Source organism: Artemia sp. Qi Xiang Cuo, chromosome 6 (assembly GCF_049724085.1).
Source record: "Artemia sp. Qi Xiang Cuo chromosome 6, ASM4972408v1, whole genome shotgun sequence".
Taxonomy (NCBI): domain Eukaryota; kingdom Metazoa; phylum Arthropoda; class Branchiopoda; order Anostraca; family Artemiidae; genus Artemia; species Artemia sp. Qi Xiang Cuo.
In genome coordinates this window covers 24,973,283-24,999,384 of record NC_142799.1, presented here as the reverse complement: position 1 = coordinate 24,999,384, position 26,102 = coordinate 24,973,283, and the positions used below count along the sequence as shown (strand labels likewise).

General features: G+C 32.8%; 1 protein-coding gene across 2 annotated transcripts in view; it reads left to right on the top strand.

The window, feature by feature from the left end:
• eIF2Bgamma (eukaryotic translation initiation factor 2B subunit gamma) overlaps nt 1-26,102 on the top strand; it is a 31,879-nt gene continuing 5,777 nt past the window's right edge. Inside the window, exons 1-7 of one of the 2 annotated variants that reach the window (XM_089090107.1) lie at nt 1-192; nt 6,774-6,928; nt 11,364-11,523; nt 15,280-15,451; nt 17,304-17,389; nt 19,019-19,176; nt 24,174-24,325. In XM_089090107.1, coding sequence (XP_088946233.1) covers nt 15-192; nt 6,774-6,928; nt 11,364-11,523; nt 15,280-15,451; nt 17,304-17,389; nt 19,019-19,176; nt 24,174-24,325 — 1,061 coding nt within the window. In that variant the 5' untranslated portion in view covers nt 1-14. Of the gene's footprint in view, nt 193-6,773; nt 6,929-11,363; nt 11,524-15,279; nt 15,452-17,303; nt 17,390-19,003; nt 19,177-24,173; nt 24,326-26,102 lie in introns of both variants that reach the window. The other variant, XM_089090106.1, reaches the window with a different exon arrangement.

Genomic DNA, 26,102 nt, shown 5'->3' with positions numbered 1-26,102 from the left:
TCTTGCAAAAAGACATGGGGAAATCATTATGTTGGATAGACGTACAACCTGTAATCCTCTGTAACGATGTTGGACCAGAACTTGAAACTCTATCGAAGATCCCGCGATATCGAAGTTATGTTGGGGGGAAACCCTTATTTACATATGTAGTAAAATTATTGGAAGAATCAAACTTCACTAGCAAGCTTAATGGTAAGGCAATTGGATTTTAAGATAAAAAAGATCATAGTTTTCAGTTAATTTTGGGTAAAATTCTTTTTAGCTACTTTTTTCTATCTTTGAAAGGGGTTAGGCTAGGAAAAAAAAACTCAGGGATAGGTCTATAGATCAAAATATGTCCTGGGAAGGTATTTTAAAGGGATACCACCAGATGGCTAATTTGACAGTGTATATATACACAAACCTTGAAATTAGCCAGCCAGCCAACCAGTATTTTAAGCATAGGAGGTCCAGCTGATCATTAGGAAACATTAAGAAAACAATTCTTACTCCATAATATGCAGAATAATTCTAGTTAACACATTTTGCAGGGAGAGAACCTTGATCTTCACTTCTTTCCTTGTTTTTCCAGTTTTTCTAAGAAATTCATGGATTTCTTAGGACCTATATAGTCACAGAATATATACCCCTACCCCCTAATGTGCAAATATATAGGCTACCTAGAATTGCATCCTCATTCTAAATATAACATCCATTTGCATCACAAATGAACTTTACTCCCATATTAGCCATATAGTAGATGTCCATTTTGAAGCACCTACAGTAACTCCTCCCTCTAGAGGGCAGTGACCTTTGATGACCATTAAAAATCTTTGTATTATGAAAGTGAAACCTTGCAAAACAGATCTGCTTAATTGTAGTACAAAAAAAAAAAATTTCAGCTTCATAACTTTGCTCATTCCAATTTATGAGGTTTCAAAGATCTGCAGATACATTTCCTAAATTTAGAAAAAAAATCCATTGATATGGCTTAAAATTCAACTCAAATAGCAGGAACTGCATCTTCAAAACTAAAGCAATAGAAAAGGAAACTAATCAATGAAAATTAAGGTAAAATGTTGTTTGGTCAAAATTTCAAAAACCTGTCAAGTAGGCAAATTTTGGTAAATTTTTTGCAGTTCATATTATTAGGGCTGTTTTTTTCACTCATCAGTCTGTTAAGATCTTACATCTTTTGTCAGAAAACACTTAAAAGTGAAATCTTTGAACTAAGATCTTACATCCAGGGGCCTCATTTGGGAGGGGCTGGCTGGGCTAAAGCCCCCCTCTGATTTTGGAGGAGCCCCAAATCAGTAGTCAGAATTATATTGATTTGATCTTAAGTATGAAAAAATTGTGTTTTCACTTAACACAAATCCTTTTCTAATAGAGCTGTACATAACAACAGTCTATTGTGAGCTTCATTCCCAAAAATATCTATTTATTATTCATATTTCATGACAAATTTTTATTGTCTTGTTGTCGTGGTGCCCAACTTTCATTACAATAAAACAAAGCAACCCAGGTACTCTTTATTTCTTTGAGTATGTTCTTGAATCTGTTCCAAACTGTATTGAATTGTCTTGAAATTTAAGCTCCTTGAATTTTGAGACAGTCAAAGGGAGAATTTCAGACCAGTTATTTTTTTATGATTTCAGGACAGATAAGAAAAAATATATTATATAAAAGGACAATTCAAAGAATCAATAAAAATTTCAAAGGACAGTAGCTATGTAATCTTACATACCCAAGATTATAACAAACTGAGAATATGAAAAAAGCACAAGATTTGTTAACAGGACAGTTAAAAAGAAATTGTACTAACAATCACAGACCAGTATTTCTACTTCACAATTGAAATACATTTTCAATAGGGAGGGGGGGGGGGACTTGGCTTGAACCGACTTATAAAAAAGGCAAGAAAAACATGAAAAGCAAAACAATTAAGAGACCTACCAATTGGTGTCAATTCAAAAATAATTTTGGATAGGGGGGGGGGTGAATTTACTGTTTGACAACCAGAATAAGGGCATTTTTTTTTTTTTTTTTCTATGAAAATATCAAGCCAGAGTAATTAGCAGCCTCATTCAGGTATGCAAGAAGGCATTAAGGCAGTTGCACTGTATGCAATTTACATTCACTGCCATGCTCACAGACTCTACCTTGTGTTGGGTGCTTGTATTTAGAACTTTATACAAATGGCATCTTTCTCCTCCATTCTTCAGGAGCTGTATTGTTTTATCACAAATAGAAATATACACTATCAAATGTTTTTTAATGGTCAGAAAGCCACTGGCACAACTGTTCCTCAGTTGGAGAAATCAGCTACTTCTCTACAAGATTGGTATACTGAGATATATCAGTGAATGAAGTACTGAATAGATACAACTGTAACTTGACCACTTCATCAATTACCAAAACATTCTTCAGATTTGGGCTCATGCCCACAGACTTGTATCCAGTCTTCAGACATTTAAATTTATATTTACACTCTATCTAGCGGAATTTTTGTTTTTGGCACAATATCTCTGTTTGAGCAGCTACAGGTGGGAGACCTAGTTTTCTCTAGAGCTACTGGTCTTACTGTAGCAATGCAAGATAAAATTGTTGACATGCAAACTGAAAAAGCTTTTGGTGCAATGTTTCATAAAGCAAAAGAATTGTCTCATGAGTGTGGCCTCACTGAAAACCTTTTGCAAAATTTTCAGAATTCTGGTTCCTCATGAAAAAACCAAAGCATGCACAGTATGTAGCTTCCAGCTTACCTGATTTTGTAACCGTGTCGACTTTGGGAAAAAGTGACTATACTGAAGTGAAAGAATCAACTAAAGATGCTTTCAGAAGGGATTATTTTCCTATGATAGACAGATTGTGCTGTGAGTTTGAAAGCCGCTTTACGAATGCTTTCTCACTGTTAATGTCAATCTCTGCATTAGATGTTGATCCGCCGCACTTTCTCAATACAAGCAGACTAGCTAGTATGGCAGCACATTACAAAGAATTTGTATTGACACAACCTTGTTTGCCTTGCAAACAGATCTTGTGAGAAGATATATTGACTCTTTAGGTTATGAATATGTTGATAGCATATTCTGAAGTTTTGAAAATTATACAAATCTTCATTACTTTATCTGTCACAACAGCTTGTAATGAGAATCTTTTCTAAATAAGGCATGATTAAAACCTATTTAAGATCAACAATGGGCAACAAAAGGCTCAGTGGTCTGATGTTGCTGTTTAGGGGAAAAAAAATTGTGTGAAATCATTGGATTTCAAGGCTATGGTTGGTATTTTTAGAAAAATGAGACCCTGTTTGTTCCAGTTTTTTGAAATAAAACCATGAATTACTTTTCAACCTAAGTTCTCTGTATTTATTAAAAACTTTTAAATTGCTTCTTACTATTATTAGTTGATTTTGGGAGATGCCTTTGCTAACCACTGTGAATAAAAGTTGCTCTTAAACAAATGTGAGCTGGCCACTTTGGGGGGCCCACAGAGGTTGCTTTGCCCCCCCCCCCCCTTAGTTCAGAATGAAATGACACTACTGCTTACATCTTTTGTTGTTTTTATGCAAACATCTTTCATCATTCTGCTCTGATCACCAGTCTGAGAACAATAATGAGTATATCATCAAATTTCTCTCATCATTGTTCTATATGGCAGAATAGTGGCATTCTTCATACTTTTTGCTAACTTCAGTGAGCTGTAAGATCTTAGAACAAAGATGACTTAAAAAACAATAATCTTTGCAGAAAGATGCAAGATCTTAGTGCTAAGAAACAGGCCTAATGACTTACAAATAAAGTAGATATACCACTCAATGCCTTTTTTTATGCTCTTTCCAAATATAGTTATCATTTTTGTTACAAATAAGTTTTACCCCTGCAGGGTAAATTTTATTTCTGATGTAAATGAGAGGTAAGTTTAAACTTTACCCCTTCCCCTAATGTACAAATATATATCCTGAATCGGTATTATATAGGGGTGGGGGTGAAATTCATTTCCAACAAAAATGATTATTATATTCGGAAAGAGCATAAAAAAATGCATTGAGTAGTATGTTTATTTTATTTGTGAGTCAATAACATGAACTGCAAAAAATTCACCCAAATTTCTAAGAATTAGAAATCAGAAGAGGGTTAACATGGAAGCTTGGCAATACCTTCCCAGAGTATTTTTTTGGGCCTGGATTCATCATTGAAAGTTTCCTTTTCCTAACCTAACCCCTTTCCAAGATAGCAAAAAGTAGCTAAACTAGAATTTTATGTAATGTTGTTGAAATTCCTGACAAGGTGTGTGTATTTTACTGGAAAATTAGCTGTGTTAAGCCTACAAGAAATGAATTTTCAGGGATAGACAAAGATCATAGGCTAGTCTAGAATAGAGACAATAGTTCTGGTAAATTTATAGTGTGTCATATAATTTACCTAAGATAAAAGTGAAAATGTCATTTAAGGCCTTTTTTATGCTCTTTCATAATTCAAGAATCACTTCTGGGACTAATTGCATCTTGAGTCCTTAAAGGGGCTCCAAGGGTATTTCATTTTGTAACCACACAAGGAAGTTGTCAACATTAGTTAAGATATTAAAAAGTGGTTAAAACATATCACTAGTTTATAAATAAGTTGGTCAAGAGTAATACATTCAAAAAATACTTATTTATTACAATTCAAACCTCATTTATTAGCCAACTCAAATACAAACTGTTTTCCTACTGTTTCTGTACAGTAGGAAAAATTAAATGAGGTACAGTAGGAAAAAATTAAATTATATGACCCACTAGAAATTTACCACAGTTTCTGCCACACTTAGCATTTACCTACGCTTCTATACTTTCCAATTGCCTCACTCTGTTATCCAACCTTAGAAATTTTAATATAATTAGAAACTTCAGTTATCAGACTTTCATATAGGCTAGGCTAATTCACAAATCTGAAATACCTATTAAAGGTTTCTTTAGACATAGTCAAGTTTAAGTTTAAGAGTCAAGTCTATGAAACTAGCAGCTCTAAAAAAAAAGAAACTAGACCATTTTTCTTAAATCCAAACAATGAGTTTCCTGTAATTTTGATGTTCTGGGGGTAAATAAGCCTAGGCCTAGTCTTTCCTGCTTCTTTTTGACAGTTCTTTATGTTTCTATATCTTTTTATTTGTATGTCTGTATTATATAACAATTTGTCAGGTTTTCTTATTTTTACTTAGGCTAGCTCACCTTCTGTAAGATAAGGCATGGGTATATCTGATTATAATTTTTTTGTATTGTGGCTATAATTTTTTAGTGTTTTGTAAATTAAATGCCTAAACTGGTCTAGTTCAAATTGTGTTTTCTTAAATTACAGCAAGGTGGTACCCAAAGGATACACTAATCCAGAAGATTTCAAATTATGTTAAATTTAGGGCACATTGTATTTCTCAAGTACCACCTATCTTATTTTCACAAATATTTGTGGGTCTTTTTCAAAACAACAGTAAAAGTTAAGAACTTGTTGAAAGTTTGAATAGGTGACATGAATTAGAATTGCAGGTGCTAATAAAGAAAACTTAATATTATATACATTATATTAGAGTAAAAAAAAAAATAAACAAAAAAATATGTCTTTTAACCATGGGTTCACACTAAGGTGATTCTTTTTTACACAAAATAATTCAAGAATAAGAGATAAAAATGAAATGTAAAAAATGTTCAAACAGAAATATTTCTTTACAGCCATTGAAGAAAAAACTATTTAGAGATATTTAAACAACATAGGTTTAGAAATAGGCTAGACTAAGTTCTAGAAGCCCTGGAAAAACATTCAAATGGGTATCCTTTGTCTAACTAATAATCAGAGCTGTTCTTAGGGTTGGTAGCGCCTGTGGAAAAAAACTGAAGACAGTGCCCACTTCCCAACTCAAACATAATCAAAAAAACAAATTAAGGTGAAAAATTCAATCAAAGTTTGCAACCCCCCCCCAACTCCAGCCATGGTGCCTGGGATAGCTGTCCCCCCCCCATCTGAAAAACTCTTCTAATACTATGAGTTTTATCTTCTGTGCTCATTTCCATAGAAATTTCTCCCAGGCCTTGTGAGTCAAATGTCCCTTGGAAGGGCCAATATTAAGATTCAATACTGATTGTCATTGCCTTTAAAATATTCAACGCTGTATTTGGCTAAAATATTCAAGCTAATCAAATTCTTATTAAGAAAATTTTGACAAACTCTATGGTGAAACAATCCCCTTTCTAGGTGGTATAGCCTAATAGGATTTTATTGTGATTTAACTGTTGGAGGGGTGACAAGTTGTCTTACTTCTGGGAATCTTACCCTACTGAGAAATGTATTTAATTCTTAATGATTCATTTCTTTTTACATGCTTATTGTTGATAAACCACTGACATGGACTGACAAATTTCCCAAGCTGGTTCTTATTACAACTTATAATTATGTTTAGTATTATCTTAAAGGAAGTAGAACATATGATGTTTTTTTGTAATGTTGCTTATAATCAAAACAATTACCTCTAGTTGAACAGAAAATAATCTTTTATTTTTGATTTCTGGGCTTTTTAATGATAAACAAACCCAAAAGAACTTATTAACCATGTAACTGCCTGTAAAAGAAGTGTGTTCATGAAACATTTGACAATAACAATATTGATTTGGTGTCAAGAAATAGAGAATCAAATTAGTTTAAGTTACATACAAAATATTTTAAGACATATTTTGGACATGTGTCACAATTAAACCAAATAAAATTGAAGAACCATTAGGTTCAGCTTTATAATAATAAACTAATTTTATGTTTAATTTTTAGATGTTATCCTGGTTGTGCCAAAAAATGAATGGGAAACAGCAGCTCGCCTCAATTCTATTCACAAGTCTAGCCTCAAATTAAAAATCTTTGAATTTGATAAGGATATAGGATCAGTTGGAATATTACAAAAGCTTTTAGAGAAGAACCTTTTGAAGGTAATAACTTTGACATAGAGTATGGGCAGTGTTCTTATCCTTTTGGAGTAATAATCTATTTCAGAATATGTTTATATCCTAATTCTGTCTTTTTTTGATGTTTTACAGTAATCCCAATAAGTCCAGCACTTTAATCAGTTAAGTTCAGACTGTTGTCGATTTGTTTCTAGTCAAATTATTGCTAGAATCAGATTGTTATTTTGGGATTTTATTGTTTATAATACAATGAAACCTATAAGAAAACATTTTATATAGTGCTTAGCTCTAATCACAGTTATACTATTTTTCATTGCAAACACTTTTGTGCAAAAATACCACTACTAATAAGTCATCTCAGAGCAAAGACAAGCGAGGTTGACAATCTACAGGGGGAAGAAATCATACCTTCATTTCTTTCATCATGCAAATCATGTGATTTATTTTTCAAATTCTTGCTTTAATAAATCTATATTTCTAATGGCATCTTTAAGCCATAGAGGCAGTAAATGTGATCCAAATGAGCCAAAATTTGTGAGGCTGGACTTTCAGGCAGCAGGATTTTAGTGATTGATGCTAATATAGTTTTTATAGATATTAGTTTTATGATTGTTGTAATTGTTTGATATAGGAAAGGATGTAAGTTGAGTCCTAAAACCCAATATTAGAATAATACCCATTATTGATTCATTTTCTGTTGGATAATATCAGGAGGATATCAATTTGATTTTTGGAACAAATTGACTTTAAACAACTGAAAAAGAATATTCTCAACAGAGCCTATGAATACACTGGTTGTCAAATCGAAGATTGTGAGGATGCCAGGAGAGTTTTCTCTCTTTCTTTTTTTGGTTTTCTTATTGTTCAACTTCTCTGGAAGGCCTACGAATTTTTTGAACGTTGTTTGATCTCTGATGAATAAATTATTAGTAATCAAATATCAAGGACAACATTTTGATACAGTAAATACATTTAAAAAAAATGATCTCTCTTTTTCAAACAATTGTAAACTTTTGTTTTCTGTTCTCAATGTTGGCAAATTTATGTGTCTAGTTTTGGCAGCTAATATTTTTTTGGATTTTCTTTTTATTTGGCCATTTTGTGGCATGATTGTTCATTTTAATAACTTTGTTTTGTTATCACGAATATTAAAGCAGTTTGGCTGATACGATTTTTAGTGTAAGGTTAGTCAAAGGTAAAATAAGCAATAAAAAGTTTGTCTGGTTGACTTCTTAAAGAACATAATATACTAAAGGTCTAATATAATTGGTAATTATCAGTGTCAATGAATCTTTTGTTTTAAAGTTTATAAACAGTTGTTTGATTCACCAGATGGAAAAGATTTAATATGGGTGCAGTCCTTGAACAGGATAGTATGTATTATCTTCATTAGCTAGTAATTTGTATGGAAGTTGGGGTTAAAGGTAGAAAGTATTTTAGTTGTTTTGATGTAGATTTAATAATTTAAGCAGGGCTTGTGTATTTTGCTCTAAAATCACATAAAAAACAGTGGGAGAACAATTATAAATTAGATGGCAAAATTATTGCATATTCATTCCTAATTCAACATAATCTGTTGAAATAATTGCAGTAACTTATTGAATAAATGTATTTAATGGTCTCTATTGAATGTGTTTGAACATCAAAATGAATTCCTTGCTATAAAAAGTCAAAACAAGTTGCAGCCCCGTTGGATGGGTCCGGATAAAGGGTTATTGGAGCAATTAGGCCCCGCGTTTGAAGGGGCCCCACCCCACGCTGCCATCAAAATGAAAAGTTGACTTTTAAAGTTGTAAAATGTTCTTGACAATTCTAGTAAGCATTGCTTCTGTAGAAAAATTATTCTCAGGGCTAAAACCAATAAAAAAAACTATATCATATCAACAACAATCAGGATGGACTAAAAAGTCTAGTAATTACGTTGGTTCAAAGCGGGGACACAATAGAAATAGATTTTATAATCGTTGTAGATGCACTTGCAGAATAAAAATTTAGAAATATGTACATTCACGTGCCCATATTTGGTGATATAAATTTCAAAAGGTATTTTCATAATATCCAAGGGACACAAACATAAAATAAGGTAATCACAAAATGAGCACAAAAAAGAAGAAAAGAGGACAAAAACGTAAGCTCAAAATGAACAGACTGGACCATCATCAAATAAGATAAAATCCAGAGAATGACCTGAGAAATGCAAATATACGAAGGTGATAATGAACAACCTAGACCATTAAAAGTGACAAGACCAATTCAAGCAGCTAAGGGAAAAGGCACTGAAAAATGCCCAAAGCAACAATAAACGAAAATAAAAATCAAAGGGGTATGTAATTACAACATAAGCGAAACCGACAATTAGAACAAGTCAAAAACGAAATTAAGTGGCAGCAAGAATCACAACGACACAAAAACGAAAGTGAAAAACAAACAAAATGTGCGGTTACAAGACATGTGTCAATGAGGGTCAGAACAAATGGAAATGAAGAACAGAAAAATGTGTGGTTAGAAGATATAAGATCGCAAGAACAAAGAAACTTGCTGTTAGAAGATAATTAGCAGTGAGAATTGCAAGCAACAGAATGTGTCAAAAATGAAAGGGAAGAACAAAGAACTGTATGATTAGCAGACACGCTACAGCAAGTACTAGCGAGTGTCAAACATGACAGTAAAGAAGAAAGAACTGTTCTGTCAATGGACTGCAAGAATCAGAATGAGTTAAAAATGAAAGTGCAGAAAAAAAAAAATATTATGTTATAAGAAAAGCGCCATCACAATCTTCATTACTAACTAACTATGGCGTAAAACCCAGTAAAAACCTATAAAGATGTCGTAAACTACGCAAGCGTTATTTACAAGTTATTGGGGCCTTTAAACTCTGTATGCATTCACTGTGCAGTCCTCCATTATCCTGCAGTAAAAGTAGCCAACAAAGATGAGTTACTTGGGGACTGCTGCCTGCTTGGTTGAATTGCATTCCTGCATTAAAAATTTCCAAATGAATTTGTTTGGCCTGTTATAAGACATCACTTGCTCTCTAAAGAGTGAGACACATCCACACACAAATACGAAACTGGAACTCATGTTTTGCTTTAACTTTATTCAATGCAAGCAATGATTGAACCAAAAATAGTTGTAATATGTTAAGCTTCAAAACAGCTGGATAAATTTATCACAAAATCAATTTAGCGGCACACCCATCACAGACCCCTGAAGGTGATTTTGAACCATATTCATATGGTCAAATGTGCTTTTCACACCTCAATTGAGATGTTAAAGAACACCTTTCACATCTTTTAAATTGTTAGATAAGTCTTAACCAAACAGATCTCTGGGAAGAAATATACATATATATATATATATATATATATATATATATATATATATATATATATATATATATATATATATATATATATATATATATATATATATATATATATATATATTGGATTTAAATTTTACTTAAAAATTTATTATATAGAGGGGGCCCCGCAAAGGAAATTCCAATCGGGCCCCGCACTTAGTCGACCCGGCCCTGCCCATGGAACTCCTGAAACTAACCAAAAATATTCCTCGCTTCTACTGATAGATAAATACACAAGGAATGTTCTTTCTTGAAAAGAGCAAATCACAGCTTACTGATCCCTGATGCCCAATTTGCAAATCATATTGAATAACTAATTTAAGTTAAAAGGACTAAGTTGCTTAAACTAGGAACAAAAGAGGTGATTTTAGGTAAAGAAGATTAATTAAGTGGATATTAGTGCAAATACTAGGAACCTAGAAGCCACTTTAATGCCAACTGTCAAGTATGTGGCTGAAGTTTCGTATTTTAAAAAATGGGGAAGATATGCTAATGATTATCCTGGGGAATTATACAAGAATGGTATTTTTGCTTATATGACCAACTGTACGTGAAACATTAAGTCTGTGCAAATTATATGCTTTCATTTTGCTGTATATAACTATATCTAAAAAAAAAATAGCTGCAAAAAGCGTTTGGTGTTTCAACTGGGGTTAGGTTAACAGCGCCACGTTTTTGACTGGAATGGGAAAATACCACAAAAACGTTTAAAACAAGCAGGGATATCACTGAAGGGAGCGAAAATTGAAATTCTGGACTAAATGGGGTCGAGGGTACATTGCTTTGTTTCTCTCAAGCGGCCTGGTGCCGTGCACCCCCCCCCCCATTCCGAAAAATAATAATAATGACACATATTTTCTGTTTGTTTCGGGAAAATTTAGGTGTATTGAATCTGGGAAAAATAAACATTCCAGTTGTTTAAGAAAGTTCCCTAATGCACTCTTATAGCCTAAATCCAAAATGCAATCATACTTTTTTGAGGCACCCACAGGTTTGCTTTAATTTTTTAACTTTTTTTTTCAAGGTATTATATCCATTTACCACCTATTAGGCACCATAGACACTATTTATTTCATAACAAATACTAATTTTCAGTGTCAAGATATTTTCGTACTTCCTTGTGACGTGTATGGTGAGATTAACATCCAGAGAATACTTGAAGAGCACAGGATGAATTTTGCCACCATCACAGCTGTTTTTGCAGAGGTACCAGCTACAGTTAAGACCCCTGGGCAGAAATTTAACAGTCCACAAGGTGATTAACTAAATTAATTATTTGTTAGAATCGCCAGTAATTAATTACAATCCTAAACAAATAAGTAGAACAACATGGAAAATTTTATATAAGGCAGAAAATCGCAATTTTAAGTTAATATTTTGACCATATATTCAAGGGCCTTCGTAAGCAAAACAGACGAAGAGAATAAAAACACTATAAAAGAAACTTAGAAGAGAATTCAAGTATTAAAAATATTTAAAAAAAGTTTTCAAACAGCCCTAATATCATTACTTCAAAGAAGTTCAACCAGGACTCAATGTCCTGGTTGAACCTTTCAAATGAAAAATTAATTGATCAATGGCAATAAATATTAGGAGGGCTAGACACTAATCATGTAAAAAAAACTAGGAGGTGTATAAAAAGTCTAATGGTTGTTGTGTATAATTAAATTTATTATTTATTTTATATCCAGAAAACTACTTGGAGAACCAAGCACATCAAAAACGGAAACATATTTTGTCATGTGGCTATATTTTATGTTGTTTTTTCATACCTTAAACCTGGGATTTTCTACGATTTTGCTTTTGGCTGTTAAAAAGTTATGAACTTACGAAGCCATGCACAAAGTTTCACCGTTGTTGCTGCGCTCAACCGTGAAAAAATAAGTGGGGACTAAATCGGTAATTTGAAAAATGCTTTTCCTGTCTAACGCCGAACAAAGCGGTTCACCGGCAAAGCAATCAGATGAACTTTCAATAGACAAGTAGTGGAAATATGACATTTGAATGCATCAAGTCTGTCTGTGTTTTTCTCTTAGTGTCTTAAGTGGAAACTTGAATTTAATATTTTACTTCTACATTATGAAATTTAAGTAGTCAAAGCAGGGCTGTATCCAGGTTTTTTTTCGGGGGGGGGATTACAAAAAATTCTGGGAGGGGGGTACACAAAAAACTTAAAAAACGCATCTAAGATTTGTTTATATTCATTTTTGTTGCGTTTTTTACGAGTTGGAAAATATTTCGGGGGGGGGAACCCCTAACCTCCCCCCTGGATACAGCCTTGAGTCAAATGGATTTGTTCGCAATCAGGAGCAAAGAATGATTCTATTGATATGTAAATAAAGTTGTAACACTTACAGGATAAACCACACAAAATAGGATAATTGGTCTTTCTAAAAGATGTTCTTGTAAGTAAATGCATTAAATAGTGATCTTAGCACTTGATCTTGAATAATTTCAATAATAAAACTATTAATACATAGTGAGATTTTTAGCTATTCAGTAATATTTAAATTTCTTTTCAAATTCTTTTTCGTAAAAAGATGTTAGGACTGTATTCCTACAGAATTTTACTCATTGAATCACATTTTTTAACCCAGTTTACGACCAGTTAATGGTAGGATTTATCTTTGCTATAGCAGTCATGAAGGTTACACTTCCTTGGGCTGCATGAGGATTTTTTTTTCGCTCATTTTCTGCTGATTTTTCACACACGTTCCTTATTTTCCAACTTGGCCTCTGTAAGTGTTAGAACTGCATAAATGGGCATGGATGTTTTTATGGTACTTGTACACACTAGCCTACCTAATATTCTTCTAATATGCTTCTCTGACGTTAAATCCTAATGAAATATACCAAAGTAAGATAAAAATATAATACTTTAGAAACAATTTGGGCTATACATATTAGGGGGGGGGTGGTAGTGAGGGTAAAGTGTAGCGGGTTTGCATGCCTAATGTGTTAGGTATAATTATTCCGCATATTATGTAGCAAGAATTGTTTTCTAACTTCACACTTTCCAAATACTTTACCCCCTACCCCCCTAATGGGCAAATATATAGCCCAAATGACATGTTTTCCATCTATTCTGTCACTTCTCTTTGTCTTGTCTCACACTAAACTGAAATAAACTAACGGAAAAAAACGGTTCTATAATGCGTCAATGAATGAACAACTTGAGCGGTAGTGGTTTTATCATACAAGTGCCGTTTCTATTATTACAAATTGAGCTCCCGGGTTTTTGCTATTAAGACATATATGATTGTTTATTTTTTCAGTAACTAATTTAAGGGATTAACTTTGATTTACACTGTCCTTGGCACTTGTAAATTTGGCCTTTAAAGGGGATAACGAGTCTAATCAATGCTGCCCGAATGATGAGAAAGTTAAACATATACCGTATAAACAAAACTGGAATCATTCTTCATTGACAATGCTGTTTTGTTTACATACCTTAACTAATTATTGGTTTTATGTCACATTAATGACTTACAATTTTCTCAGAAAGAAAAAACTATTTCAGTCAAAGGTACTCTAATCTCAAGGCGGCTAGACAGATACCGTGTCTATAAAACTGGTTTTTATTTTTTAACAAGAAATACTGTCTTTGTAATGTTTAATTTTTAACATTATTAGATTTTTTAACAGTATTTTTTTTCGAAATTAAATTCTTTATTAGAGGCTACCCCTTAAGAAAATTGGACGTTTTATAGGGTTCAGTGATGTTAAGGAGGCAAGGATCTGGAATGCTTAAAATTTTCCTTTTTTTGAGATGTGACGAATATTCAACCTTTAACCCAACGAAAATTACACTTAAGTCTTTTAAAACTATTAAAGGTGGCTGTGCTAATTTGTATACGTGCCCAGGCCTCTTATAAAAATCTAAAAGGAATGGTAAATTTGGTAGTGTCATGGATGTTATTGATTTGAAGGACTGAAATTAGAATGCAAAAGGCTGCATTTGGACGAAATAAGTTGACTCATAAAAAAAACTAATATTGTTCAGTACTTCTAATTATGATCATAATTATGGAATCAGTTATAATCATATTATTCAAAATTATTATGATCATGTTGTTTCAAAATTATGATAATAGGGCAAATTTAATCGTTGAATCCAGCAAATTACATTTGTGATATGCCTTGTATCTTTCAAACTTACTTAGCTTTAACAGTTTTGTAACATTATGCTATACGGTACTCGAACGTCTGTGCTCTCGAGTTAAAACTGGGGGTTACATTGTCAAGGATGAATATCAACAAATTATTTGCTATTTAAAAAACAAGAAGTTATTAGATACCTTCTTTAATGACGACAGCGATAGAAGTAAAACCTAACCAAATATTGAAGAAACAGATGAAAAAACTAAAACAAGGCAGTCACCAGAAAATCTCCCTTTTCGTGTTTTTGTTGCTGCTCCATTTTGGTGTTTTTATTACTTATGAAATTCTAAGCTACATTGCTTAATGAAAGTTACTTGCAATTTGTATCAAATCCACTATGGTGTCTAGCACGTAGTGAAAATTCTGTTTCGGGATTTTTTTTATCGCTAGTTTTTTTCAGAACGTCAATATTAATAGATTATGCTTTTATATTTTACTTTGACAGTTGTTTCTACTGTACTGTTACCAGAATATGGCTGAAAATTCACTAAAAAAAAGAAAAAAAACTTAAACTCTTGCTATTATTAGTCTTGTCTTTGGAAGTGAGAATGGTTATAAATTCCATAAGTCGTATTGATAACTGAAGAAAAGTCCCAATAAACTTTGTATTTATTGTCGAAAACTTCTTTCTCATATTTAGCGCCTTTCATTGAACTTTAACTCTTTCACAACTTCAAATCTAAACACCTTTCGCATAAGCGTTTTACAGGACGTATCTCCCTAAACAAGGTTTATGTACCACTTATCTTTTGTGAATAAAGTGCTAAAATGGAATTTGTGTAAATAATTTGAAAATTAAGTCCTGCAATAGATCACCAAGCTCATTTATTTTTTTTATTTCGTTTTGCAGAATATCACTCTGTTGGTATAGATCCTTATTCGAAAAGACTTGTCATGATAGATCAAGATAGTATCAAAGGGAGAATATTGCTCACATATCCAATTATTGACCTAAAACATCTGCAAAGCCTTTACGTTTATTGTGTTGACAAGCGACTGGTTCAGTATTTATCTAAAACAAGGTAAGACGGGTGTTCCATGGATTTCTAAACAATGTTTCACTTTTATGCCCCTCTCCTATCTAAAAAAATAATCAAACGAGTTGATTCTATAATTTCGCAGATTTTATACGAAATTTGCCTATATTTGCGTGTTCTCGAAGCTGTAGCCCCCCTCTCTCAAAAGCCCCCCTTATTTTCGCTCTGCTTTCCGCCACAAAATTATGTACTCTTTATTAGTTGCTATTTTTTCTCATTATAATTATATATAAACGATGTAAATATAATTTTATTTTCTCATCTACTCTCCTGTTATCATTAGATTAAATTTTCAGCAACACAGCATCTAGCTTTCTCTCCCGTGGCTCTATTTTCACCGACATTCAGCCCCTTCTTTATTGTTAAAAAAAAAGTTAGTGCCCCTTTTTTGTATTATTTGAAAAATTATGACGTTTTTATGGCAAAAAAAATGCCTCTTAACCCTTTGAAAATTTGTTGTGTTGCCTCCTGAAAATTCGTTTTTTGGGAGTTAACCAGTGTCTGTCTAGATGGTGCACAAAGAACTTTGATTGTAAAAATCGCCAATTATTGTCAAAAGGCTGTTTCGGTGATAATCAAAATTGAATTATAACTATGCTGATTATACTTTTGATCATTTATCTCTGAAAGAAAGATTATGGTTTATAGATTGACGATCATACAAAAAGCAATTTTTCTGTTCAACGAGGAAATTTTTATCAACATTCAGCATGAGCTGACTTAGCAAAGAGCTGTCCTAGCCGAGTTGTTGGCACGCTAGACTTGAAATCCTTTATCTGATGGGACAGGGGTTCGAATCCTGGTGTTACAAGTTATTTGCTTTGGAACTCTGGTTAGTGGAGTGATTGTAAGTTCGGCCAGAGTCGATCCAGCTCTAAATGGGTATCTGGAGAAGGTAAACATAGGAAGGGCTTGCAATAGCACAGGGTGGCTGGCTCCAAGGCACTGTAAAGTCCAGTGCCGTATTCTTTACCTTTTAACTTTATTTAGTGTCTCTGAGATATATCTGTAATTTTTTTAATAATTTTCGGTCACTTCTATGTTGGATATTGTAATTTTTTTTATTTTTTTTTTTTTTTTTTTTTTTTTTATGATTCGAGTTGCAGGTTACTAGACTGACATTATGATATGCAATTTTTCTTTTTCTATGGAATCCCCGATAAGTAATCAAATTCAAACCTAATTGACCCTGGTGTTTTCTTCTTTTGTTTTCTTTTTGTATCTGTGCTGTTTTACTCCCTTTTTTTCTTGCAATACTTTCTTGTAGGCTGTTACCCTCTAATAGTTTCTACTCCCCCCTCACTCGGAAGACTAGAGTGTCATTTACGGTTGAATGAAAAATGGCATTTTAGAGAAAATAAACTTATAACATTTAAGTAAAATAAAAATACTGCTGCAGTCCGAATGAAAAAAAAAAAAAAAAAAAACATTCCCTAAAGAAATTCATTTATGGCAATCAACTTAGTTTTACCATTTTAGATTATTAAGTTTTTTGTTACTATTCTTTCCTTTTTATTCCATTCTATTAGTAAGTATAAAAACACTGATGGCCAAGTAAAACTGTAGACCTTCAGTTGACAATTCTTGAAGCAATCAATTTAGTTCTTAGTAAATCGCAAAAGACTAATCTTTAGGGGTGTTAGGATTTTTTTTTTTGGGGGGGGGGGAGGGAGTTGGAAGTGAATGTATTCTGTTTTAGCGTTTTCTTTTTTTTTTAGCTAGACAGATGTATTACCCTCTTTTTGAAGTAGGGTAGAAAATGTGTTTCCAAGTTGAACTTAAACTTCTTAAGATAATTTCTTGTTATTATCTGTTATTTGTCATTATCTTTTTTCAGCCATAATTATATGGACATTGAAGAAGATCTAATTGGTCATTTAGTCAAGGAGCAATTCAAGAGAAGGGATGGTGAAGTAGAAGAAGGTTATTTTTAGAGTATTTTTAGAGTATTTTTTTTTCATTTTAAGATTCATATCCCGTGGGACCTTATTTTTGTCATCCTTTAATGACAAGTTAAGACACACTGATCAAACAGTCTCTCAGTTTTTGATATTATTTATAAAAAGATGACGTAGAATCGTCTTGTTTAGCTATTGGCTAAAAAAATCCTTAAGTGCTGAAACTTTATTTGTTTCCATCTTTAAATTGCATATCGTTTCTTAATAATAAGGCGAATAAACTGGTAGATGTTGATTTACTTAAACTGACAAAACTGATTGTAAACCTTACTCTTGCTCACATTGGCAATACTGGCTCACTCTAATGCACTCTCGGCTCTCATTGGCAAAATTTTCTTATCTCTGCGATCTTGTTGCAAACTCCAGCAACTTTTTTTCTTTATCAAGTGATTTATTGAGTGATTTTATCAAGTAATTATCAAGTTGTTTTTTTTTCTGAACAGTAATAATAGACATGGAAGAAATAATCTTGTGTGAATACTTTGTGAAAATTTACATTCAATTGCAATAATATCTTGATAATTGCAAACTGCACTAGATATTGGGATTTCCTTTCAAATGAACCCACAAACTGCTCTCTAAGTTGTTTCAGTGCCCTGCTAGCGGTGATGAAAAGAAACATGATATATAACTACTGCCCATGCAAAAAGTGGTTTTCTTGTTGTTCAAGATGTCGAGCTTTAACTTTCCTGTACAGAGTTTTCGATACTGGTTATTCCAATAATGCAGGTTTAGTTTCGATTCGACGTCATTTCAGTGTTTCTGAATCAGCTTCAAATGGCGATTTTTTCTCAATTGACTGTTTTTTTTTGTTTTTTTTTAACTTGTTTTTAAATTTGACTATGATTGTAACTATGAGTCATGGTTCGTTGTTTACTAGGTTGCAACTATCGCTTCAACCTTGATATTGACAATTAAAATTGTTCACTAATTTAGTTGGCGAACGTTCCTTGTCCAAACAACAGCGTGAACTGGTGTTGAAATAAAATATTAACGTTCAACGGGTGGAACGTTTTCGGAACATTCGCTGAGCGCTGAATGTAATGATACTGAAACAATATGTGCTAAAAATTATATTTTTGTCGGATATGGAACGATTGTATCGAGTGCAAACAATAACAAACTGCATTCTTGGAAATTGATTGAACTTCATTTTCTTTTTTAACAGTATTTAGATAAAGCCAGTAATTCGAAACAAATTTTTAAGTGCCGATTTGATTATAGGCTATTGCAATACAGGCTGCCATTTTTAATATAAATTACGTTCATGTCATTTTTCTTTACAACAATGCTAAATACCTTTCTGAAATTTAGCTGTTTAATAATTGGATTTTTGAGACTAGTGTTTGTTGTCCAAAATGTTTTTAAGAAATCAAACAAGTACAGTTTTTCTTAGAATTTTTCTTAGCACATCATTGTGTTCTTCGAAATTTTCCAGGAAAATTTTTGCTTTCTTTTGGCGAGGGGTTAATTCTCAATCAATGTCTTTGGAATGACCAAATCTCCATAAATAAAACTTTCAAGGATAACCCCTTTTGTTTTTAATGTGTATATAGAGTAAATTTTTATCGTTGTTTAGGGGATATTCATTCAGCACTACTACTAAATGATGATTATGCAACTATTATGGAGTTCAGTTCTGGCGATTGGCCAAACAAGGAACCTGGAAAGTTAGCTGTTTATGCACATGTAGCTGCCTCCAAATGTTTTCGTGTTGATAATGTGCACAATTTTTTTCTTGCTAACACTGAGGTAAGATGAAGCTGAATTCAGAGCGTCAGACTTGTATATTTAAGGAACTTGAATGATCTGTATATATAAATTTATAATATAAATTTATTTTTAGTCGTTGGATTTTGTGTGAGTGGCTAGCTTCTTGAGTTTAGTTTTTGGTTTAAATTTTTTTAATTCTTTTAATTTTATTTCATCTGCTATTGTTTTTTTTTCTGCAATTATAGTTTTTTATATGCTCCTTCAATTTGGGTTTTTATTTAATCTTGTTCTCCGAGTTGTTTGTTTGTATCCTTTCTGTTTCTATCTGGTCTAGATTGTTCGCGTTTTCGCTCAGAAAATGTGAAGTTGATTCTTTGAGACTTTAGCTAATATTGCTGAAGAAGGGGAGCCGTTGTCCTCCCGAAGTATCCGTTTTGTTTCATCCAGCATTTTTGTTTGGCCTTGTATTCTTTGGCCCCGTTCTCGCTTTTCTCCTCTTTTGTTTTTTATTATTTGACAATGAATTTAAAATAAACAAAATTGTAAAATTATAAATAACTTAGTAAAGCACTGATGGCCTGAAAAAATAACAAGTTGTTTTTGGAATTTTCCAAAATTATCATAATGGCTGCTACATGTCAAAGAAAAAAATCTAAATTTGTAATCGACACTTAATTTTTTTCATGTTGCATACGCTAATACACAATTTAAATTGTGTTAAAAAAACGAAATATGTTTTCGTGCTTGTGCTTGAAATATAAAATTATGTTCACGGAACCCTAAAATCCCGTCGTTCTCGCAATTTCCAGTGTTAGTTCCTTTAATTGTCATATAAATGGTCGTTTCTACCTTTCTGAAAGCTTTTCACTTTTTCAGTTTTATTTTTGGAATTTTCAAATATTCTCAAAATAGTTGCTGCATGTCAGAAAAAAACAACAACATTTTACTGCTGTTTAAAGCCTAAATTTCGTAATGGACACTTAATTTTTTTTTTCATGCTACATGCATTAACTTACTCTAACAGATTTAAATCGTGTTTAAAAAAGGACAAAATAATCTAGTTGCGTTTGTGCATTAGATATAAAATTTGTATTTACTGAAACCAAGAATCACGCCGTTCTCAAAATGTTGTATATTAGTTGCTAAAATTGTCATATAAATGACCTTTTTTCACTTCCTAACAAAGTACTCCCTCTCTCCCTCCTTCTCTCGTGGATTGCTGCGTAAGACTTAGTCTTTGGATAAGCTAATTTGATGAAATTTGTTTTATTATTTATTATTCCATGAACCAAGACATTAGAAAAACGAATATAAGTGGAAAAAGGGGTAAACGCTAGAATATACAAGTTCTTACCTAAATTCACCAGCAGATTGTAAGGCTTCACACCTGCTCAACCAAAATAAATTAAATAATTGAAGAAAACCTCCGAAAGGGAGAAGCTAAAATAATTGATAAATATAAAAAAAAAACAATGAAAAGCCATATATGTCCTTTATGCTAGAGAACTGACATGATGTCATAGAACTAGTTTTAATGGCAGAGAAGGCTATTAAAAAAAAATTTCTAAATCCGTGGCTCTGGGTATATTTAAATATCCGATTTCCCGCTAGTCCTTTACATAGTTCCATTACGAGGTTTTAAATGGCCAGAATGATCGTTTCAAATTGAATTGCATTTAAAGCTGTTCTTCAAGTACTCTGTTTTCGACGTCTCGCCCTTAGTATCATTGGACCAACTTGTGTGTCTTCGTGTCTGTCTTGTTAGAAAGTAGGGAGTACAATGCGATTAAGCTCTAGAGAAGGAGGTGAATATATGTAGACTACTTGTAGATAACAGAATCAACACTACACCGCACAATTTCTTTTAGAACCAATTTTTTTTGAAAATTTTTAGAAACAAGTTAGAAGATTAACACGGAATGACCTTTTTACGTGGAATCCCAGATGTATGTTGAAATCAGAGACTAACAGACCTTGCTTCTTATCTCTGCTTCTTTTTATCTATTTAGCTGCATTAACCTTCGTTGAAATAAGAAAGAAAAGGATTTTTAAATGGTATTTTAGCTTGACCTTTTTTTAATAGTCTGTGATACATAGGTCTGTATCTTTCTGGGAGTGGAACTATATCTCTTATAGTTGGTTTGGGGTTTCTGAGTTGACCGATGGTGCTAATTCTGAAGGCGCACCGGCTCAAAACTAAGAAGAACAACCCTAAAATTGACCTATAAGGATATCTTTGTAATGTTTGTTTTCTAATCAGTATCAGTCAAATATCTATTTTCTAAAATTTGGGGAATATCTGCAGCTTTAAACAACAAATCAACTGGAAACTTTCCCAAAAAACGTCATTTTTCTCGAAAAAGTCCATAGCTGCAAATTTATTTCTTCAAGCAATTGCTTTTTATGAGTCATAAAATAGTTTCTTTTTCCACAAGATTTTAATCCCTACCAGTGAAAAAAAAAACAACTGAACAATATATGTCGTTTCTTAATAGATGCACTGTTTCCTGAGCGGTTTCTTTTTTACGAATATTTCAGACATTAGTAGCCTCCTTTCTTTGACTTTTTAAACAACCATTCTAAGTCGTGTTTTCCGTAGTTTTTTTTTTTTTTTTTTTTTTTTTTTTTTTTTTCCTTTTTTTTTTTGGTTTTTTTTCTTCAGTGAATTCTTAAAATTCACCGTTTTATTTCATTTGTAAGCTGAGCGTTGTTTTTCCATGGAACATTGGCTTTGTAAACTGGACTCTTACCAGCCGTATGTTTAGTTATCCTCGTTTTCAGCTCTTTTATTTATATACAATAGTGGTTTAGAAAAAAGATTTTCCTTGGCCAAAAGCCTGCGTTGACGTATTAATATGATTTTTTGTTTATTTAAATACAAGCCTAATGGCCAATAACATTGAAAAACGATAACAATGATGCACAAAATTACTCAAATAAGAACATAGCAATCGCAAAAAACTCAATTATTTATCAGACATTAAATGATTTGTTATACGCAAGATTGAAATGGTAAAATGAAAACACATTAATTTACTAAATTAATGTAATTGACTGGACTGGTGGGAAAAAAATACCACAAATTATTAAATAATGACTTTTAAAAAATAATTAAATGCATAATTAATTAAACTAAATTAAAAACACAACAGAAAATAATAGTAAATACAAAATCCAGACCAAAGAATGGGTTTTTCTGTTGATCTAGTTGACGCCGGACCAACTATCTAGCTTTTTCATGAAAAAGAAAGAATTTCTAATCAGAAGGAAATTACCCATTCAAGAATATGAAATATTATTTACATGAGACTGTAGAATTCTGGTAGGCTAAAAGGCCTTTTTTCAGAGGAAATGTAATAAGAGGGAGTGTAGTAATTTTAGAGGAATTAGCTTGGTCTCTGTTAGTATGATGATACTTTTTAGACTTAGAGATGCTGTGGGCAAAGTTATAAAAGAAAAAAGTGCCGTTTTAGGAAGGGTAGAGGATGTGTCGAGAAAATTTTCACTCTTAGGTTAGTAATTGAGAAGTGCCTGAGTTATCAAACACCTTTAGTCCTCAGTTTTATAGATTATGAGAAAATGTTTGATTCAGGTGACAGAAGAGCTTTAGCCAAGGTCGTATCCTTTTAGGGTATACCAGACAAATATATTGAAGTGATTAGGGCTATATACGAGAATGACGCTGCTGCGGTTATTTTAGGAAATAAGGGTAGTAGCGGGTTTCGTATGAAATCAGGAGTTAAGCAGGGCTGTTTTCTATCCTCATCTATATGGATCATTTTTATGGACTTTGTCTTAAGGAGCACAGGAAAGTCAATGGGAGAACATGGAATCAAATGGAGAAGTAAAACTTTCCTGGACTCGGATTATGCTGATGATTGAAGCATCCTAGATGAAAGTGTGAGCAAAATGAATGTACTTTTAGAGGTTTATTGAGTGTAGAAGGCTAGAATTGGTTTGAAAATTAACGTTAAAAAGACTAAGTCTCTAAAGCTACGAGTAAGTGAAGATGAAAAGGTGACGTTGGATAAGGAAAAGATAGGGCAAGTGGACAGCTTCACTTACCATAGTAAAGACGGTGGGTGCAGTAAAAATATTAAAAGTAGAATAGCCAAGATCCAAGGTATTTTTTCATTGTTTAAAAAGTTTGGAACAACAGGAAGATAAGTCTGCGAACCAAGATTAGAATATTGAAAGCTATGGTGATGACAGCGGTCAAGTATGATTTTGAAGCATAGGCGCTCCGAAAAATGGAGGAAATTTGCCTGACGTTTTCTAGAGAAATTGACTACAGATTGTTTTGGGTACCCGACTGACTGACCGTATTTCAAACAGTAGGCTGTACGAAAAGTGTGGTTTAATCCTGCTTTCTAGGGCTAATATGAGAGAAAGGTTGAGATGACTAGGACACGATCTGCGATGAAGGATGACAGATTGCCGAAGATTTTGTTTTTGGGTCTACTGTCCAGAGCTAAACGGAAAGTCCTCGGTTGGAATGGGAAGATGTCGTAAGGGAAGATTTAAGGGAAATTAGAATTTCGTGGGAGGTTGTAAAGAAGGAGGCTTTGAATAGACTGGGAAGGAGGAGGAACCTGCGTAGCTTTGTTGGCCTCAGTTGGCCTGGTCTATGTTGACTTGTCAGTAGTAGCAGTAGTATGTGGACTAACTTGGCTGGAATCTAGTTACTGCTTTGGAAATTTTTCTATTACCCTTGAGAGCACGTGTACTTACGAATTTATTTGGACAGGAAATTATATTGATTTTGAAAACTGGAAATATAATAAGACATTAAGAACCTATTGGAAAACTTCTTAAAACCTTAGCTTAGAGGAAAAGGGGCCCAAAAAGGCCAACTACCCCTTCTCCTGTGAAAGTGCAAAGAATCGGTGCATTTCTCTTTCCCTGTATATCTCTTTCAGTCAAAGTCGAAAATTTCTAGGCAAATTTGAATTTGAATTGTCTGACTTGAAAGTTTTTAACCATATGTTTTTAAATAATTCGTTTGTGTGCGTAACAACTTATTTTCTCTTTTAAAGGTCCTCAGCACCGACGGTGTAATTGAAGCAGGAGCTCAGATCAATCCAAAAAGTACGATAAAAAACTCTTACATTGGAGAGCGAAGCAAAGTGGGCTTGGGAGTTCGCATTTTTAATTCAGTCATTTATCCGGATGTCACCATCGAAGACGGGTAAAGAAAAATACTTTAGTAGAGGACCCGGTAATAAAGTGAGCCAAGTCCAAACTGTAACTGTCAGGATGTAGTTTCCCAAACTGACTAAACTCGAAAGCTTTTACTTTTGGTTATAATTTTTTTTGTTTTTTTTTCTCGTACCAGGAAACTATTGTCAGGCTATTTTTAATGGGAATGGAAGAAGAAAAAAAAATCAGTTTTTTCAACTGAAAGTAAGGAGCAACATTAGATTTTAAAACGAAAAGAGATTATTTCATATATGAGGGGAGGCTGCCCCAACCTCGACCCTCATTATTTACGCTAAAGTTGGAGAGTTCTTCTAAGATACCTATCACTAAAAGTTGCTAGACGCCGTTTTTGAGCGGTTTTTCTTCAAGAACTGTGGGCAAAAGTTAAATTTTAGCGTAAAGAACAGGGGATTAACGAAGGGCAGACCTTCTCGCATACGGATCCGTTTCAACTCTTAGTGTTACTTCTTACTTTCGGTTGAAAAAAATTGTTTTTTTTATATTTAGTTCCTTACCGTTTTTCAAATCATGCCAAACAATCTCCTATCCCCCTTGTTAAATTTCTCCTGGAAAATTCCTCCCAGAAAGTTGTCTTTCCCTTGAAAATTTTCCCTATGGAAAATCCTCCCCTGCAGAAAATTACCCCCCCCCCCCCCTAAAAAATAATACGAAAAATTCTCTTTTTAGAGTTTCGATCATTACTGGACCAAATCGCTCCTGATTTAATCACTATCTGATTAAAGCTGAGGTAAGGTCTTGATAGTGACTTTAGAGATATAGGCTTCCAAACTTAGACTAATTAAATAGATTCCTTTACATTCAGTTGTAATTAATTATTTTTATTAGGAATCGATTGTAAGACCAAGTTCTAATGAGAGGTCCATATAACCATCTGTGGTTTAACCATTCTAAGGGCAATAAATCAATCTTCTACACTTCAATAATTGCAATTTTTTCTTATAATGCGAGGGTGATTATGAACATATTGAACTTGCTAAGAAACAGAACTGCGAACATGCTGAAACATATCAAGTTTCAGGTATTCTTGGGTACTGGTACCTCTAAAATGTAAGTAAACAGAAAAATTAAAATTTTGAATTATCAAATTTTATAAGTTAAAGCAACTACCTTTTGTCTTCACGCGGATTTTCTCGCCACCAAATCTATATTCATAAGAATATTTTGGATGAAAATTTATTTTTGATTGTTTTTAATGATTCTGAGACTAGCCGTGCTCATGTTCAAAGTATTTCATTAGGCTTTATTATCATAATAAGCTCTCTTTCATATGGGTTTGATTAGACTGCATAGCGTGTGTTTTTACAGACGACATGTTTGAACAGAAGTCACGAACAGAAAGAAGACAGAGTTTTCCTTTTTTGTTCTTAAACAGAACCTTCAACTTTTATTCTTTAATTATTTATTCTTTTATCTAATTTTCCTATTTTTGTCTATAGTTTCTGCTTTAATGTTGGTCAAATTTTTGACAAGAATTTATTCTTGGATTACTTTTTGACAAAGTTAAGACTACTCTTGATCAGGTTGATACTATTTCATTAAGTTTATTAGTTTAACACCTTTATAAATTTCCTATTTTCATAATTGTGGAATTGACTCGATAATTCAGATAACTTGAGACATGACTTTGAAATTACGTAAATGGAATGAATTGAATGTAAATAATTTGGGTGAATTTTTGATTAGGACAGAAAATGTTATATATGTTTATGGTTCACCAAAAATTGTCCGATAATAAACAGTACAAA